This window comes from Nomascus leucogenys, chromosome 8 (assembly GCF_006542625.1).
Source record: "Nomascus leucogenys isolate Asia chromosome 8, Asia_NLE_v1, whole genome shotgun sequence".
NCBI lineage: Eukaryota > Metazoa > Chordata > Mammalia > Primates > Hylobatidae > Nomascus > Nomascus leucogenys.
Genome location: NC_044388.1, coordinates 51,714,322 through 51,730,775, shown reverse-complemented (window position 1 = coordinate 51,730,775; position 16,454 = coordinate 51,714,322). Strand labels below are relative to the sequence as shown.

The following is a 16,454-nucleotide window of genomic DNA, read 5'->3' as shown; positions in this document are numbered from 1 at the left end:
ACTATGACCAGTACCTGGCACCTACAAGGCCTCCCTGAATACTCACCACTCTCCCCAGCAGCACCATTGGCAGCTCTGTAAATGGCACCTCCGCCTTAGGCACACATAGTCACTGAGTGCAACTATGTGGGGTGGGCTGGCGATTTGCTTCAGCAAACAGGCCACCTGGCTCTCCTGTGGTTGAGGCAGCCCTGAGGAACTCTGTGCATTTGTGTTCAGTGCAGAGCCCTCAGAGGCTACATTCATGACGGATACGCATGCCCTTGTGTAAATATGCTTAATAAAAGCTAGTCTGCCAGGAGCGGTGGCTCACACCTGTAATTCCAGCACTTTGGGAGGCTGAAGTAGGAAGATTGTTTGAGCTCAGGAGTTCAAGACCAGCCTGGGCAATGTAGCAAGACCTTGTCTACTATAAATTTTAAAAATCAGCCGGGCATGGTGGCATGTGCCTGTAGTCTCAGCTACTCGGGAGGCTGAAGTGGGAGGATCATTTGAGCCCAGGAGATCAAGGCTGCAGTGAACCGTGATCACGCCAGTGCACTCCAGCCTAGGTAACAGAGGGAGACCTTGTCAAAATAAAATAAAAACTACAGTCATTTCTTCATTTACTCAGTTTGTTAGCTGAACGCATTGGGTGATAAATTTCCACATGGAAGTTGTGCCTCTCTCATTTCTGTGGTCTGATTCAGGGAGTGTTGAGCATCTGGTAAGTGCTGAATACAATGCTAGACGTTAGGAAGGACACAGGTGACAGAGTGGTTTTCCTTTTCAAGGAGCTCGCTGCTGTGGCAGTGTAGGGCTGACAACCATCTGGCTTGCCAGGAGCATTGAGTTAGGTGAGAAGAACAGCCTGTGAGAAGGGGAATAGGCCTGGGACGAAATCATGGAGGACCGTGGTTGGTGGGCTCAGAATTTGGACTGACATAGCATTTTTAGCGGTATTGAAAGAGAACAGAGCTGGGCTTTAGGGGCGGTAACCTGCCAGCAGGATGTCAGATGGATTAAAGGGAAGAAAGAACTCTTTGGTGCCAAAAGCCCTGGTCACAGGCGACCGTGGCAGTCCACCTGAGAACAGTGTGGGCGTGGCATGGAGGTGCTGTCTCCTCCTTGCCGCCACCCAAGTGGATGACCACACACACGCTCTGACTCGCAGCCTCCCACCTTGTTGGGAAACATTTGCTTAACTGCGAGTTAGGTGAGGTGCAAATCTGTGTGTGTGCATTTTCTACAACTTCCAGCAGCCACTCCTAGGAGAAGAGTCCAGATTTCAGTCAGCTCATTTATAAACTCAGATATCTTATTAGGTTGGTGCAAAAGTAATTATGGTTTTTGCCATTAAAAATAATGGCACCAATCTATAGAACTGGAGGGAGACATGGAGCCCCCAGGAAAGAAGAGCTCAGCATCTATTTGCCAGCCCAAGCTGTGCACGCAGCAGGGCATGGGTGTGATACATGCAGTGTGACCCGTCGAGTCCCTTGTAGGGGACATGAGAGCCCTGCTCACTGAGGGGGCTACCTGATACATGGGGCGAGAGGAATTTGCCACAGAGATGGCTGAGACTCTGGGAGGACACTGTCACTAAATTCCCTGTGCAGGACTTGGCTGAGAACTAGCATTCTGTAGTGTTAGAGTCCTCATGGCCCTGTCCACGTGGGCAGGAAATCAAAGGCAGACACTGTGTGAGACAAGCTCTGTCAAAAACAAGATGGCGCCAGAGCAAGATGGCGCCAGAGCAAGATGGCGCCAGAGCAAGATGGCGCCAGAGCAAGATGGCATGGGGTGTCAGAAGGCCTCGGATCCTCTGCCGCTGCTGAGGATGCACCATTTTGCCTGGGTTTAGAGGAAGACCTCTTACTGCTCCCACCTACTAGTGTTTTCCTCAATCACAGACCTGTTTCTTGAAAACCCCTTTCCAGTTGCTGGCCTGATCTGACCCTTTGTTTCATTAGCTGGTGCCATTATGTTGACTAGAACACGAAAGGACTTTCTGATTTGGTAGAGGAGGAGGAAGCTGATTTTAACTGCTGTATGTTCTATCAACTTCAACTTTTGTTTTTATTGTAATCTCCATCTTTACAAAAACCCAAAAGTAATCCTAGGGACTTGTATTCTCCGAAGGCAGTGTGGTGAGAGGCCCAGAGAGCCCCTGGTGTGGAAATCACAATTTGCTTTTGCTACCAACTAAGTCTGTGACCTTATGTTCCCCTTGAATAAAATACCAGGTTGGACAAGGATCAGCAGCTGCAGACTGGCAGTGTGCAGTCAGACCCTGACCCTGCTCATGTTCTGTGTGACCTAGACAGCGTTTTGTTTTCTAATTGAATTTAAAGGCCTTTAAACTGGGCAAGCACCAGGCGATGTGCCACAGGCTCCGCCCCAGCACCTGGCAGGCCTCACACATTCCTTATCTGCCTGGCATTTGATTCTGCCAACCTTGGTGGGTGTTCTCTGAGTTTCCTTTTATCTGAAATAGGCTGAGAAATTTTGAATTCTCTGCAACTTCAGGTTTCTTATGCTTCTGCCTGCTTTGCCCTTTGGGTGTTGGAAGAAGTTTTTTTATTGGAAAAAAAAAAAGTCACATGTCTGCTGTTGGTTAAAAAGCCAACATCTACGCTGGGCGCAGTGGCTCACACCTGTAATCCCAGCACTTTGGGAGGCCGAGGCGGGTGAATCACCTGAGGTCAGGAGTTCAAGACCAGCCTGGCCAACATGGTGAAACCCCGTCTCTACTAAAAATACAAAAATTAGCCAGCCACGGTGGAAGGTGCCTGTAATCCTAGCTACTCGAGAAGCTGAGGCAGAAGAATAGCTTGAACCCGGTAGGCGGAGGTTGCAGTGAGCCAAGATTGCGCCATTGCACTCCAGCCTGGACAACAAGAGTGAAACTCCATCTCAAAAAACAAACAAACAAACAAAACAAAACAAAAAAAACCAGCCAACATCCAGTTATCCCAAGGCCAGTAGGCCAATAGGCATTACAAGCTCTAAAGCAGCTTTGCTTTGTTTTATTTTTAATATGCTAATGCTACAATGGAAAAATTAATTATAGGATCTCAGGGCTGAGATGTATAAAACTCTGCAGTGTTCAGAACACTGCTTTTCAAAGGGTGTTCCCTGAAGCAGCAGCGTCACCATTCCCAACCTCATCCGCTTATGAGGAGGATTCAGTGGCTAATATTTGCAAAGTATACTGCAGTGATTCTTCACCTGGAGCCAGCATCAGAATTACTGCACAGCTTGTTGACACAGATTGCTGGACCCAACCTCAGTTTCTGATACAGTAGTACTGAGAAGGGCCCTGACTCTGTGTTTCTGAGGTGGTGGCCCCAGGTGAGGCTGCTGCTGCAGGTCTGGGGCCACACTTGCAAACCACTGTCTGGGAGGCACTCTTCTCTGTGTGATTGCAACATGGGGAAGCAAGAGGGCAGGGATTACCATTTTATATAGCATGGTCAGGGCAAAGCTTTGCTTCTGGGCAAGATCGCACTTAGAGACCTGAGAAAAGGAGGAGGGAGATATGCAACTCTCTGGGGAGGACAGACAGGGAGTGCACAGCCCAGAAGGGGGATGTGCTTGCTGGGTTAGAAGAGCAGCAGGGAGGCCAGTGTGGCTGAAGTGGAGCGATGGGGTGGGGAGGGGCAGGTGATGTAGTCTGAGGGATGCCAGAGGGGTGGAAATCACGTGGGTCACTGTGAAAGACTTTGCTTTCACTCTGAGTGGAACAGGAGCCCTTGGAGGGGGACGTGTGGTGTGAAATTATCTATCACCCAGGGTGATTGTGATTTTATGATGCTGCCTCTTCTGAACTGACCATATTTCAGGGCAAAGAGCTGGCCCTTGTTGCTGAATGCAAGTTCTTCCTTCCAAAGTAATTCAAGGTGAAAACAGTGCACAGCGAAGGATGGAATTAGAAAATCAGATCACCATTTTGCACTCCCTAACAAAACCTTTAGGGAAAATGTTGACGAACAACTCTAGGATGGGAGGCTGAGGTGCCGCCGCTTTGCTCCATGGATCAGTGGTAGCGTCATTCCCAGTAGGTGACCCCCTGCGGGGCAGCACCGTGATGCACAGGCACCAGCTGCGATACGCTCTTCCAAAAACCTGAACCTGGCTCTCACCAGAAGTTAGGTGGAACTTCCAGTTTAGAAATTAAAACAGGGCATGAAGGAACACGTGAACAACATCATGGGAAAGTCACATAAAACCAGCAGTTTCTTCAAGTGCCATGGGGAAAGAGGGTGGGGGGAGGTCTGCTCTAGATTGAAGGAGAATTAAGATATGTAATATGTGGATCTTGTCTGGATCCTGATTTAAAAAAAAAAAAACTATAAAGAGACTTTTTTGAAGTAATTGAGTAGGTTGGACACAGACTAGATATTGAATAATATTAAAGAAATATTGTTAATTTTGTTAGATATGAAATGTCTTTTTTAGGAGAGACATATTTGTATTTAAAAGTAGAATGACATGATTTCAGGAATCTGATTTAAAATATTATGGGGAAGAGAGAGAAAGAGGCAGAAGAACCAACAGGGCAAAATATCCAAAATATTCATGACATGATTCTTTCTTCTTTGTGAATATATGAACATTCAAAAGAAAAGTGTTTTTAAATCCAGATGCAAGAGAAGATGGGAAAATGAGAGAAGAAGAGAAAAGGAAGACTTACCTGGAAAGACTAAGTTGCTAATAATTCTTCTCTATTTAGGAGTATTATGCCAAAGAGTAAAATGTATTTACTATTACTAGATGTTACACAGTAATGATGCTATGAACTGGTATTGAGATCTATTCTGTTTACCATACGCCCAGCCCCTGATTCCCTGATTGCTTGCCAAGCTCATGAAATAATGACAATTGATGATGACACTGATGATAAGAAATAAAAGTCAGATCATCTTCCCTACCCTCCGACAGCTGGGGAACTGAGAGCATGCTGTTATGGGACAGAGCTTGAAGTAATTTAGGGCTCGGCTATTTGGCCACACTACTCAGAGGTTTCAAATCTGAAGGCCTGTGAGGCTTCCATTTGCTCAAAAGCGTGATATAATTATACAAACATGGTCACTCACTGCGTGTGATTTTGATCCGTAGAATGGATAGCACCAGAAAAACTGAGGATTGGGAATTGTCACTTTGGAACTGGTTGTTGGAAAACCTGGGTGGTAAACTGTGCTGTCCACCTTAAAGCTACCCTGTCCCATCTCTGCTCCTTCACTTAGCTTGAAAATGAACGACAGACCTGAAATGAAAGAATTCCAGTGGATGGGAGGGGATTCTGATATTTGAAGTCATTCCTCTCCTTGGCTTTTCCTGCTGTTTTTAAATACTAGGAGACTAAAAGTGTCATTAATTTAAATTCTTAAGCATGTGCTGCTGAGCATCAGTCTTTGTTTTTAAACAGAAGAGATTGCTGAGCATTCAAATCCCTATTCCTCATTTGAGTCATTATAATGTTAGTTTTAAAGAAAAAACAGAAGGTAGTAAAATCTGAAAGGAAACTGAACTCTGTGGCTCATGTTGGGTTTTATGGTTGATTTTCCTCAAATTATTATCCACATATGAATATATAGAACCATGATGTGGACTTTGATGAGTTCCCACATAGGGTGCCAGGCCAGCCTCTACAGAGTCACTGGCCAGTCTCTTCCATGGTGACTATAATTGATTGGGGGTCACCAGTAAAGTGACTGAACTAGGGAGGAAAAAACGTTTACATTTATTCATGCGACAATTATCTGAGCTTCTGGTGTGTGTCAGGCACAGTCCTAGGCTCTGAGGAGCAGCAGTAGGCAAAACCTAAGAAGCCCTTCCCTCCTTGGAGCTTAGATTCTGGTGGGGCACAGAGGAGGCCGTACCTGAAGACAGCTTCTGCCTGCAGCAGAGATATGGGGTAATACAGGGGAAGCCGGCTTCAACTCGCATCTTGTTTATTTCTTAGCTGTGGGATCTTGAACTAGTCACTTAATCACCCTGAGTTTCAGGGTCCTCTCATGTAAAATGAGCATTAAAAACAATACCTACATAATACAGTCATTGTGCAGATTAAATGAATTTAACGCATGAAAAATACCTCCCAAAGCATTTAGCTTTCAGCAAGTGAGAGCTGTTACTTCGCCTAGTACTGCAGACATGATAGGTATTCAATTGGTAGTTGATTCAGTATTTCTGCATTTGAGCATTTAATGCCTATGTCTACATGTCTGGCAGACACTGGAATGTGATTTGTAAGAAATACTTAAAATTTCTCTGTTTTTTTAAATTTTCTCTTTCTCTAAGTAGAGAAAACTACTCTTTCCGATTCTTCTGACCATGACTTTGGGTTGGCAGACCTTAAGTTAAGAGGAAAGAGGACGTCTTCCATGCGGAAGGGAAGATGTAGAGCTGTAATAGCAACCTTTTACAGTCATACCCTCAAATGCCATTTGGGTCTCCATGACTGGCAATTTCAGGCCCTTCTGCTATAATAAGGAATTCCACAATCACATGTCCCAAAGTCTATTTTCCAGGATTCTGGGGGCCATGCGTCCTTGCCTGTGGCAGTAATTATCGAGTGGTGTGTTCACTTCCAGGCCCATTTGGGGAGTGACAGGAAGGAGGGAGGGTGCAGGAAGAGGAGAGAGGCTCGCATGGTTGTCTGGGAGACGGTGAGGCCAGCGAGTAAGAGGAAGCTCCCCGCAGTTCTCCACCTTGCCAGGGAGGGGCGCAGTCCAGGATGTTGGGGCTGTCTTCAGAGCACTCTGACGGTCTCCAGGTGGGCACCAGCAGCCTAGGGCCAAGCCGGAACCAGGTTGGAGGAAGCCCAGCGAGGCAGGCAGCATGGCCAGCCCTCCAGTCTGTTGAGAAAGCTGCGCCTCCTTCCTTTCCACATTTTCCTGCTGCTAGTGGAAATGGACTTCTAGTCTATTGGAAGATGGAGGAGGGCTGGGAGAGGGGAGGAGGGCTGGGAGAGGGGAGGAGGGCTGGGAGAGGGAGGAGGGCTGGGAGAGGAGGAGAGCTGGGGGAGGGGAGGAGGGCTGGGAGAGGGGAGGAGGGCTGGGGGAGGGGAGGAGGGCTGGGAGAGGGGAGGAGGGCTGGGAGAGGGGAGGAGGGCTGGGAGATGGAGGAGGGCTGGGAGAGGGGAGGAGGGCTGGGGGAGGGGAGGAGGGCTGGGAGATGGAGGAGGGGCTGGAGGAGGGGAGGAGGGCTGGGAGATGGAGGAGGGCTGGGGGAGGGGAGGAGGGCTGGGAGATGGAGGAGGGCTGGAGGAGGGGAGGAGGGCTGGGAGAGGGGAGGAGGGCTGGGAGAGGGGAGGAGGGCTGGGAGATGGAGGAGGGCTGGGAGAGGGGAGGAGGGCTGGGAGAGGGGAGGAGGGCTGGGAGATGGAGGAGGGCTGGGAGAGGGGAGGAGGGCTGGGAGAGGAGGAGAGCTGGGGGAGGGGAGGAGGGCTGGGAGAGGGGAGGAGGGCTGGGAGAGGGGAGGAGGGCTGGGGGAGGGGAGGAGGGCTGGGAGATGGAGGAGAGCTGGGGGAGGAGAGGAGGGCTGGGAGAGGGGAGGAGGGCTGGGAGAGGGGAGGAGGGCTGGGAGATGGAGGAGGGGCTGGAGGAGGGGAGGAGGGCTGGGAGATGGAGGAGGGCTGGGGGAGGGGAGGAGGGCTGGGGGAGGGGAGGAGGGCTGGGAGAGGGGAGGAGGGGGTGGTCCACTTGTAAGGACAGCGGCTTTGGAGAAGTGGCCTCTTTGAATCCTGTGTGTTCCGGGGCTGGGCTGGGCAGTGGGATCCCCAGGCCCCCGTGTCCTAGTGGCCCAGTCGGCCTTCGCAGAGGCTTGCCCTTGGGAGAGGATGGCCAGGCCGTTCAGCAGTGGCCTCTGGATGGATTTCTCATTCCGCAGGCCTGTTCCAGGAATTGTGTTTAATTTGGGAGCCTGAGCAGCGTGGGCAGACGCTGTCCTTTCCTGAGCCCATCTCACCTCCCTCTGCCAGTGAGTTGTGCAGACTTGCCCTGTCCTGAGAGTGGCCTTGGGCCTGTGGAGTGCCCGGGGCAGCTTAGCAGAGTGGCCTCGTGTCTGTGAGGCCAGCGACACATAGGAAGCCTTCCGTGGCTTCAGTATGAGGTAGGTGTGCTCGAGTGCTTCGTGAGGGTCGTTTTTTCATGACCACCCCATGTGGTAGGTACGATCGTTATCTACCTTGGATACAGGGACACAGGCTCAGAGAGGCTGAGTAACTTCACACCACCCAGGAGAGGCCGGGGAGGAATCTAACCCCCACCACTAGGCCAGAGCGGGCGCCTCATCCCGTACCCTGCATGGCACGCTTTGTTCCGCGGGCACAATTCTGTGAATTCCTGTCCTCTGGCTTAAGTATTGTCAGTCAACTTAATATATTCCTTTGTTACTGGCCAACTCCAGTCCAGAAAAATCCTGTACTCTCATTTCAGAGAAGCCAGGAGCACTTAGCAATCCCAAGAAAATGTATATTCTCTCTATGGTCACAAGCATTCAAGAGTTTCTTAAGCATATTTAAGGAAGAAGAAGTGTTGTGTTTTATTCATTTGTGCATTATGGAAGGATGGGCCTTTTTTTTTCAAAGATTGGCTTCAAAGGGTTTTTAAAATTTCATGTATAATCACTGAATCCAATGAACAGTTAGATCAGTGTGTGTGTTTGTGGGGGGTGAGGGAGGTGGGGGGAGAATGTTAAAACTTTGGCCACCCCTGGTATTTCTGGTGGGCAGATGCCTTAGCTGCTGGAGCTGGGGCCGAGCCCTGCTCAGTAACACAGCTCGGGGCTTTGCGTGCTCCCTGGGGCTCCTCCCTGGGTGCTGCAGTGTTTTGACAGACGGTCCCTTGAGCTTGGCAGTGCCCTGTGAGGCTGGGACCTGGTCCAGGCTGGCCAGGGAAGAGAAGCAGCGACAGGATGAGAGAGTGGGGAGTAAGAAGGAGAGGGAGGGGGGTGCAGCTTTGGAGATGGGCTTCATGGGAGGCCCTGTGTGATGTGCAGGACCCCCTGACCTCTGCCTCAGAGTTCAACCAGAGAAGAGGAAACAACAGGAGATAGTTAGAGATTTTCTGCGAGGAATTGGCCCACACGACTGTGAGGGGTGCCCAGGCTGACATCCATGAGGGGCCAGCGGGAGGGCCAGCCGTCAGGACTCCAGGGCACAGGGGTGGGCACTGCCATCCACAGGTGGAATCTTCTTCCTCCTCAAGGAAGCCTCTGCCCTATGTTCAGGTCTTTCAACAGATGAGGTGAGACTCACCCAAATTATCTAGAAGCCCCTTGCTCAAAGTCAGCTCTCTCCCGGCAGCACCAGGGTTCCTGTTTGAGCAAATGCCTAAGACTGCAGCCCCGCCACGTGACACACCAAACCCCCACATCCCACTCCCTCAGGCCTTCCTCCTCCGTCACATGCAGTGTCTACCCTGGGAAGCGCAATGTGCTTTTCCTCCTGAAAATTTGTAAGAATCTGACGACTTCCGAAAAGAGTATCTCCCAGAGCTGTGGCCTCCTAACAATGCCACGTTTCTATCAAAGCCTCCGGGCGGCCTCTGTGCTCAAGTTACTCATGGTCCCTGTTGATTCACTGACCAAATGCCTCAGTTCAGTCTCAGCTACGTACTGTTTCATTCTCACAACCCTCAGTAATTTATCTGCTTATCGACAAAGTATATCTAGTTGCCAAGAGTAACTTGTAAGCATCCTTCATTAAGGTGTTAGGGGAAAAGGAACGGTGGTTTGTTTGGTTGGTTGTTTTTTAGAGACAGGATCTCACCATGTCGAATGAGACCAAAGAGTGACTTGGCAATAATTATATTGTTGTGCAGGTTGGGCATCCCTAATCAGAACATCTGAAATCTGAAATGCTCTAGAATCTGAAGCTTTTTGAGCACCTAAATGACACCACAAGTAGAAAATTTCACACATGACCTTATGCGATGGGTCACAGTCAAAACTTTGTTTCATGCACAAAATTATTTAAAATCTCATATAAAATTACCTTCAGGCTATGTGTATAAGATTTATATGAAACATAAATGAATTTTGTCTTTAGACTTGGATCCCTTGCCCGAGATATCTTGTTATGTGTATGCAAGTATTCCAAAATCTGGAAAAATAATGCACGAGATTGTAACACATAGCACTTATGTTCTAGCACTATATGCTATTTAGTGCTCAGAACACCCCATTTTGCAAACAACAAAACTGAGGCACAGAACACCTAACTGACTGCACCAAGCTCGCAGCTTCTATGTACCAGGAGCAGGATTTGAACTTGGGCACTCTAGCTGCGGAGTCCAGGCCTTTAACCACAGCAGTGGAAGTGCTACATGCTGGCCACTTGAGATAGTTTAATGTTTGAATCTTTGATGCATCACCCAAGGTATTTTCTTGTGGCCCTTAAATGTTTTACATAATCAGGGGGAGTCATGCTGCCCATAAATGAAAATCCACTAAAAGGATTTGGATTTGGTTCCATTGGCAAAGAAATTGATTCTAGCAAGTACCAGGACACAGCTGCCAGCCAAGGTCTTCCACAGGCACTGTGGACGCCTGCCTGTGAGTGATCTACTCTCCACAGTAGCCAGGCCGTGAAGGGGCACTTTCAAGCTCAAGGCCAGTGGCCCTGGCCAGGCGGCTGGAACCATCTTCAAGGTGTGGGAGCTGCTGCACCAAATGCTTCTGCTTGCAGAGCCCAGCAGAAACGATCCACCTGCAGTCCCCGTCCCTCCTGATGGATGCCGGGACTCAAGGCTTAAATGTCCTCATGTGTTCTTTCCTCTCCCACTTCCAAAAAAACTGATTTGTCATCTTCCAGAGAAACTTGTGATTAATGGCAATCCTCAAGTGCCTGCAGTTTCTTAATCATTGCTTTCTTTTACAAAAACATCTTTATGGCCACCTTCAGAATATAGTTAGATTCAAGCAGTTTGGAAAGATTTTCTGGCGAGTCAAGACAAAAAAGGTAGTTAACTGCAGATGGCCACACCTGTGTCCTTACAGCAAGCCACTGCGTTTTTCCATTGCCTAGGCAGGAATGCTAAAATATACCGTCTCTGCTGGAGTGCTCTGCATTTTCCTACCTGGTGAAATAAAGTCAAGGGTGTGCTAGGATTCCTAGCAAAATCAGAAGGAGTGGAGAGGTCAGAAAATTATTCCACTTCTCCAGCTCCCACAGAGATGTCTGTGAGGCAAACCATGCTTACAGTTTCGGAGAAACACGGGGAGCCAGTGCTGCTCAAGGAGTTGTCTGAGGAGCTCATTACCATGCAGATGCTGATTCTCTAGGTCTGGGTGGGGCCTAAGATGCTGCATTTCTAACAAGCTTGCATGTGATACCGACACAGTAGGTTCACACACTACACTTGAGGCAGCAAAGAGTTAGGGGCCACACCGACCACTTATTTACAGGAGAGGACTGAGACAACCTTTGGAAGAAAAACTATGACCGTTTAATAATTGTCATATTAACAGTCACACTAGGAGATGTGCCAGCCACGGTAACTCACTTGTACCAAGGGGAGACTGAAGCCAGACTGGCCCAGCAAGGGACCATTTTCCCTGCTCATCTCCAAACCTAGAACCTGGTCTGGGCAGTGGCCTCATGATCCCTTGTGTGACATCACATCAGTGTAGATTAGGATGTGGGGTTAGACATCCCAAAGGGGGACTCTGGTAAAAGAAGTGCAGTTGCAGATATTTTCATTGTATCATGTCACTAAAGAGAGGGATTGAAGAGAAAACTGGCAAGCAATATATGTCTGCTGTACCAGCAAACCATTGATAGGACGCCGTCTTGCTGTTTCCGTATTATCTCTTTGACTTCGTTTAAAGGTTACCTGGATGGCCAAGTGCTGAATTTCCTTATCTGATACTAGCCCATGCCGAGCTTCCAACACTGAATTTACTTACCGTGGCTAATGTAGATTTCTGGTTTCCATAGCAGCCAATTTACTGCTTGTGCTTAATAAATGAAAACAAGACCTACAACTGTTAGTCTTTTCTTAAAAGACCTATTTTTCTTTATTATTTGTAAGAGCAGAAATGCCAGATCTGGACCCTGCCAGGTAGTGATCTTTTAAGTGAACCTGACCTATGGTACCAAAAGGAACAGCATCGCAGCAAATGGCTGAGAGTGAGCCATTTAATCTTGTTTTCCTAATTAAATGGTAGAAACCTCTTTATAAGCAATAATCAGTGAAATCTGGTTTCTCTCTTGTTCACTGATAGCTATGATGATGATCTGTTTGCTTGTGGCTGAGCAGGAATGGAAATTCTGATGGCATTATTATTTTTTCCAGCAGATGAGCTGCTGTAGGAATTGGCTGGCATAGTGCCTTCTCCTTGTTAGGGCTGGTAATATCCTTGTAGCCAAGCATAATTCATCTGTTCTCTCTCTAGTCTGCTTCCCTTATTGCCCTCTGACCTCCTACCTCTGCTGTGGTCTCTAGACAGCCAGCAGATGAGCTGTCACAACTGATCCATGGAGCCCACCATCTGAACAGCCTCCAACACACAGGCATAAAAAGTGTTCTCTCTGAAGGGTCTGTCTTCTTCCTCCTCCTTCCTCTTCTTCTTATTCCCCCTCTTCCTCCTTCCTCTTCTTCTTCTTACCTTATGTTTAAAAGAGCAAGCAAGCAAGAAACCTTTAGAGAATACTGCATATTGCAGGAGAATCGCAAATAAATGTACATGCTTTGTGGGGAAAAATATATATATAAAACCCAGCGGCTTTTTCTACTATAAATGTCTTTCATTATGGTGATTCTTGTAGTAGGTCTGTATTGGTTGTCACTTGGGTGCCACAGTTTAAAGTTTTCTGATCATCTTTTTGACTCAAGGTCAAAGTAAAAGAATAGATTCTTGCAAATAAGAGGGGCCGTGGTCCCCCTCTACTTAGTGGGCATTTGTTGAAAATAGACACTGTTTTTGGTTTTGGAGCTACAGAGATGAATTAGACATGAGCCTTGCCCAGGGGGCGGTGTCCAACAGGGACAGAGAAAGGATGTGCGACTCACCCGTGTTGCAGTGGCCCACAGAACTCCCACGTGGAGAAGGGGCTTTCTGGTAGGGTCATTGCTATATGATCTGAGTCAGCCTTATTGTTGGTTTTTGTCTTGTTTAATAGACAAGCTGAGACTCAGCTCAGTCTCCGTCTCACAGTGTGAGTAGGTTGCCCGGAACTCAGAATGCTCAAGGAGCCCTGGAGTGAGAACCAGAAGAAGGGGTGGGTGGTGCATGTGGGTGGGAGTGAGTCTATGGACATGCCTGGTGTCCTGTCTGGAGGTGGAGATGGCCCCTCATACAGCATCATGGACAGGAAGGAATGGCGACAGGGTGGGCACGAGGGGGGAACGTGCTGGACAGCAAGCTCACTGACGTCTGGACAGCAGAGGAAGTGGGAACAATGGGCGATCTGTCCCATAGGCAGCACTGTTTCCTGGTTTCTGAGCTAAGCTCCTCTGAATTATAGCATCCCTTTGTCATCGACTAGCCCTGTAGCCTTGAACAACCATCTCGCTTCCCTTCCCAGCTGGAACCTCAATGCGCCCGTAAAACACTGGCACACCACATAGGACACTTCTGATGGGCAGCAGATGAAAACAGTTTCAGTCGTTGGTGGGTTGAACAGTGCACTGGCCCAGGTGCACCCAGGACTCCTCGGGCTGTCGAGCTGAGCACTCATCTCTCTCTCATTGGTTCTGTGTTCTAGGAATAGAGCTGTGCCCCCCTGGAAAACGGTTCATGATTACGATGGTGGCGAGCTTCGTGGCCATGGCGGGCCAGTTCCTCATGCCCGGGCTAGCCGCCCTGTGCCGGGACTGGCAGGTGCTGCAGGCCCTCATCATCTGTCCCTTCCTGCTCATGCTGCTCTACTGGTCGTGAGTATCCTCTGCACAGCACCCTGGGCTGGTGCATCTGCACATGCTTCCTGAAGGCCCGGCCCCGGGCAGGACACACGATCCCCACACTTCCCACTAGTTGCAGCTTGTGGTTCTGTCTGAGAAGGTTTTCCTCTCTTTTAAAAAAAGTTTATGGTTTAAATTTTCTGTCTTGGAAAAATGTTCAAATATACACAAAAGTAGACAGAAGAGTGGAATGAGCCCTTCACCCAGCTCCAAAAATCTGCAAATCCACTGGCCAGCCTGGTTTCACACCTGCTTGCTACCCACCCCACGGGGTTATTCGGACATGAATTTTTATGAATGGATTTGCAGGGAGGTGGGGGTCTTGTGTTAGGAGGGGAGAATTTGGACATACTAAAGAAGGGATGTAGAAAAGTCCCCCTATCTCTTCTAGGTGAGGGGTGGGCAACCTTCAGTCTGTGGGCCACATCAGGCCCACTGTCTGTTTTTGTAAATAAAGTTTTATTGGAACACAGCCATGCTCGTGTGTTTACATAGATATTACCTGTGGCTGCTTTCTGGCTATACACAGAGTTGAGTGGATGCAGCAGGATGGTATGGTATAAAGCTGAAAATATTTACTATCTGGTCCTTTACAAAAAATAGCTTGCCCACCCCTGCTCAATATCAGCCCGATATGCCTTTTTGAACTATGGGTAACCTTAAGTCTTTTGACTTGCTAGCTTCAGGGGGGAAAAAACACTAAACACCCTGGTAAAGGGGGTTTGCCCTGGACAACTGGGTTTTTTAAAAAACTCTCCAGGGAATTAATGTTGAGTCAAGATTGAAAAACACTGCTCCATGGATAGAGAGATGTTGACCCTAAAAATGATACTTTTACCTTTTTATAAATGCTGTTTTTCTTCCTTTCCCTTCCTTCCCATCCCCCTCCATCCTGATACTCTCACCTTACCTATAAGTAGATTATGGATGTGACCCTGTATTGCTACTGTTTAGTCAACAGTGAAAACCAAATTTCTGGCCGTGCAATCAGTCTTGTCCTTGCTTTAAGGGTTCACTGGAGCTGAGCTTCCTTTGCTCAGGTACCTGAGAGGGAAGAAAGCACCTACCTTTTGGCTTAGTGGTACTGCCCCCCGCCCCTGCCCTGGTAGTAGATGTACTGCAAGGGCACAGGTGTGGTTTCCCCAAGAGCCTGGTTCTTGCTCCCTGTGTCATGAGGACCTCGGCAGCAGCAGGGAGCCAGCAATAGCAGATGGGAAAAGGCCACCTGCCAGAGAGGCCACTCAGCAGCCACCGCTACCTGAACTGAGCTCCTCTGCTGGGACCGCCTCCAGCTCTTGTCCCAGAGTGGATGTCCAACCTCCTCCCACGGCACAGCCGTGTTCCAGGACAGCCCCTGTGCCCCAGCAGGGCCTTAAGGAGCAGATAAGGAGCAATAGTTTCCCTGGAGAAGGATGGAGTGGGCAGCTCTCTTCCTTCTATCTCCTAAGGAAGCCTTTCTGCCCCCTCCCTTGTGGCAGCCTTCGCTGGGCTTAGCTGTTTCAGAATTCAAGGGTGCTGATTTATCTAACAAATGCTTCTCTGTGCTTCCCACTGTACCGGGCACAGATGGCAAGCACTTTGCGATAGTAAATGGCTCCACCCTCATATCTCAGCAGCCCATCCTATAGAGGACAGAACTGCGGTCCCCTGACCCCTGCTGGCTCATGTCAGAGCCTGGACCTGAAGCGGCTGACTCTTGCCACACTTGGCTGCTGTCTTCCCCTGCCTGGCCCCTATTCCTTCTTTGCTCTTTAGAGATACAGTACTCCAAAGCACCAAGTAGGCTGCCGGGCACCCTGGTGCATGCAATAAATACTTGCTCATTAAAGGAAAACAAGCGACTTTCAATATTTTGCCACCAAAAGCTGGTCATGCTGGCTGGTGCTACAGCTCACCCCCTCTCCCCAGCAGGCCCCTGTCTTCCCTCAGTTTCCATCCCATGTCCGCACCCCGGCAGATTCTCTCTGCCACTTCCTCTGCTGCTGGCCTGCACCAGTGTTCTCTCCTAGGCTAGGAGAACAGGGCACAGCCTCTTGGCGACTCATACTCCTGGGAGGAGGGGTCACACAGGGTTGTTTCCCTCACCCCAGGCTCTGCTCCCACCTGTCCCAGGCAGGAGGACACCTGACAAGGGAGAAGTGGCAGAGAAGGTCTTTCCAGAGCAGCTTCAGTTACGCAGGGCTGACCCATGTGAGAAGGGCTGGGTTTTTGTTTTTGTTTTAATTTTAGAAACAGATTGAGGTTTAGTGATAGGCAAGGTAAGGCATTCATTTATTTCAATATATTCTAAAACCTCAGAAAAATTCTTTGAAATACACAGTTTTAGAAACAAATTATATAGCTTTTGAATAGACATCCAGGGGACTTGGAGAAGTAAACGTGTGTGCATGTGTGTGCGTGTATGTGTACGTGTGTGCATGTGTGTGCATGTGTGTGCGTGTATGTGTGCGTGTATGCGTGTATGTGTGCGTGTGTGTGCGTGTATGTGTGCGTGTATGCGTGTATGTGTGCGTGTGTGTGTGCGTGTATGTGTGTGTGTATGCGTGTATGTGTGCGTGTGTG

General features: G+C 48.8%; 1 protein-coding gene across 3 annotated transcripts in view; it reads left to right on the top strand.

The window, feature by feature from the left end:
• Positions 1-16,454, top strand: part of SLC22A23 (solute carrier family 22 member 23) — a 186,495-nt gene that overhangs the window by 117,242 nt on the left and 52,799 nt on the right. For all 3 annotated transcript variants that reach the window (XM_030817249.1, XM_012508891.2, XM_030817248.1), the window contains exon 4: positions 13,697-13,865. In XM_030817249.1, the coding sequence (XP_030673109.1) occupies positions 13,697-13,865 (169 nt within the window). The remainder of the gene's footprint in view (positions 1-13,696; positions 13,866-16,454) is intronic.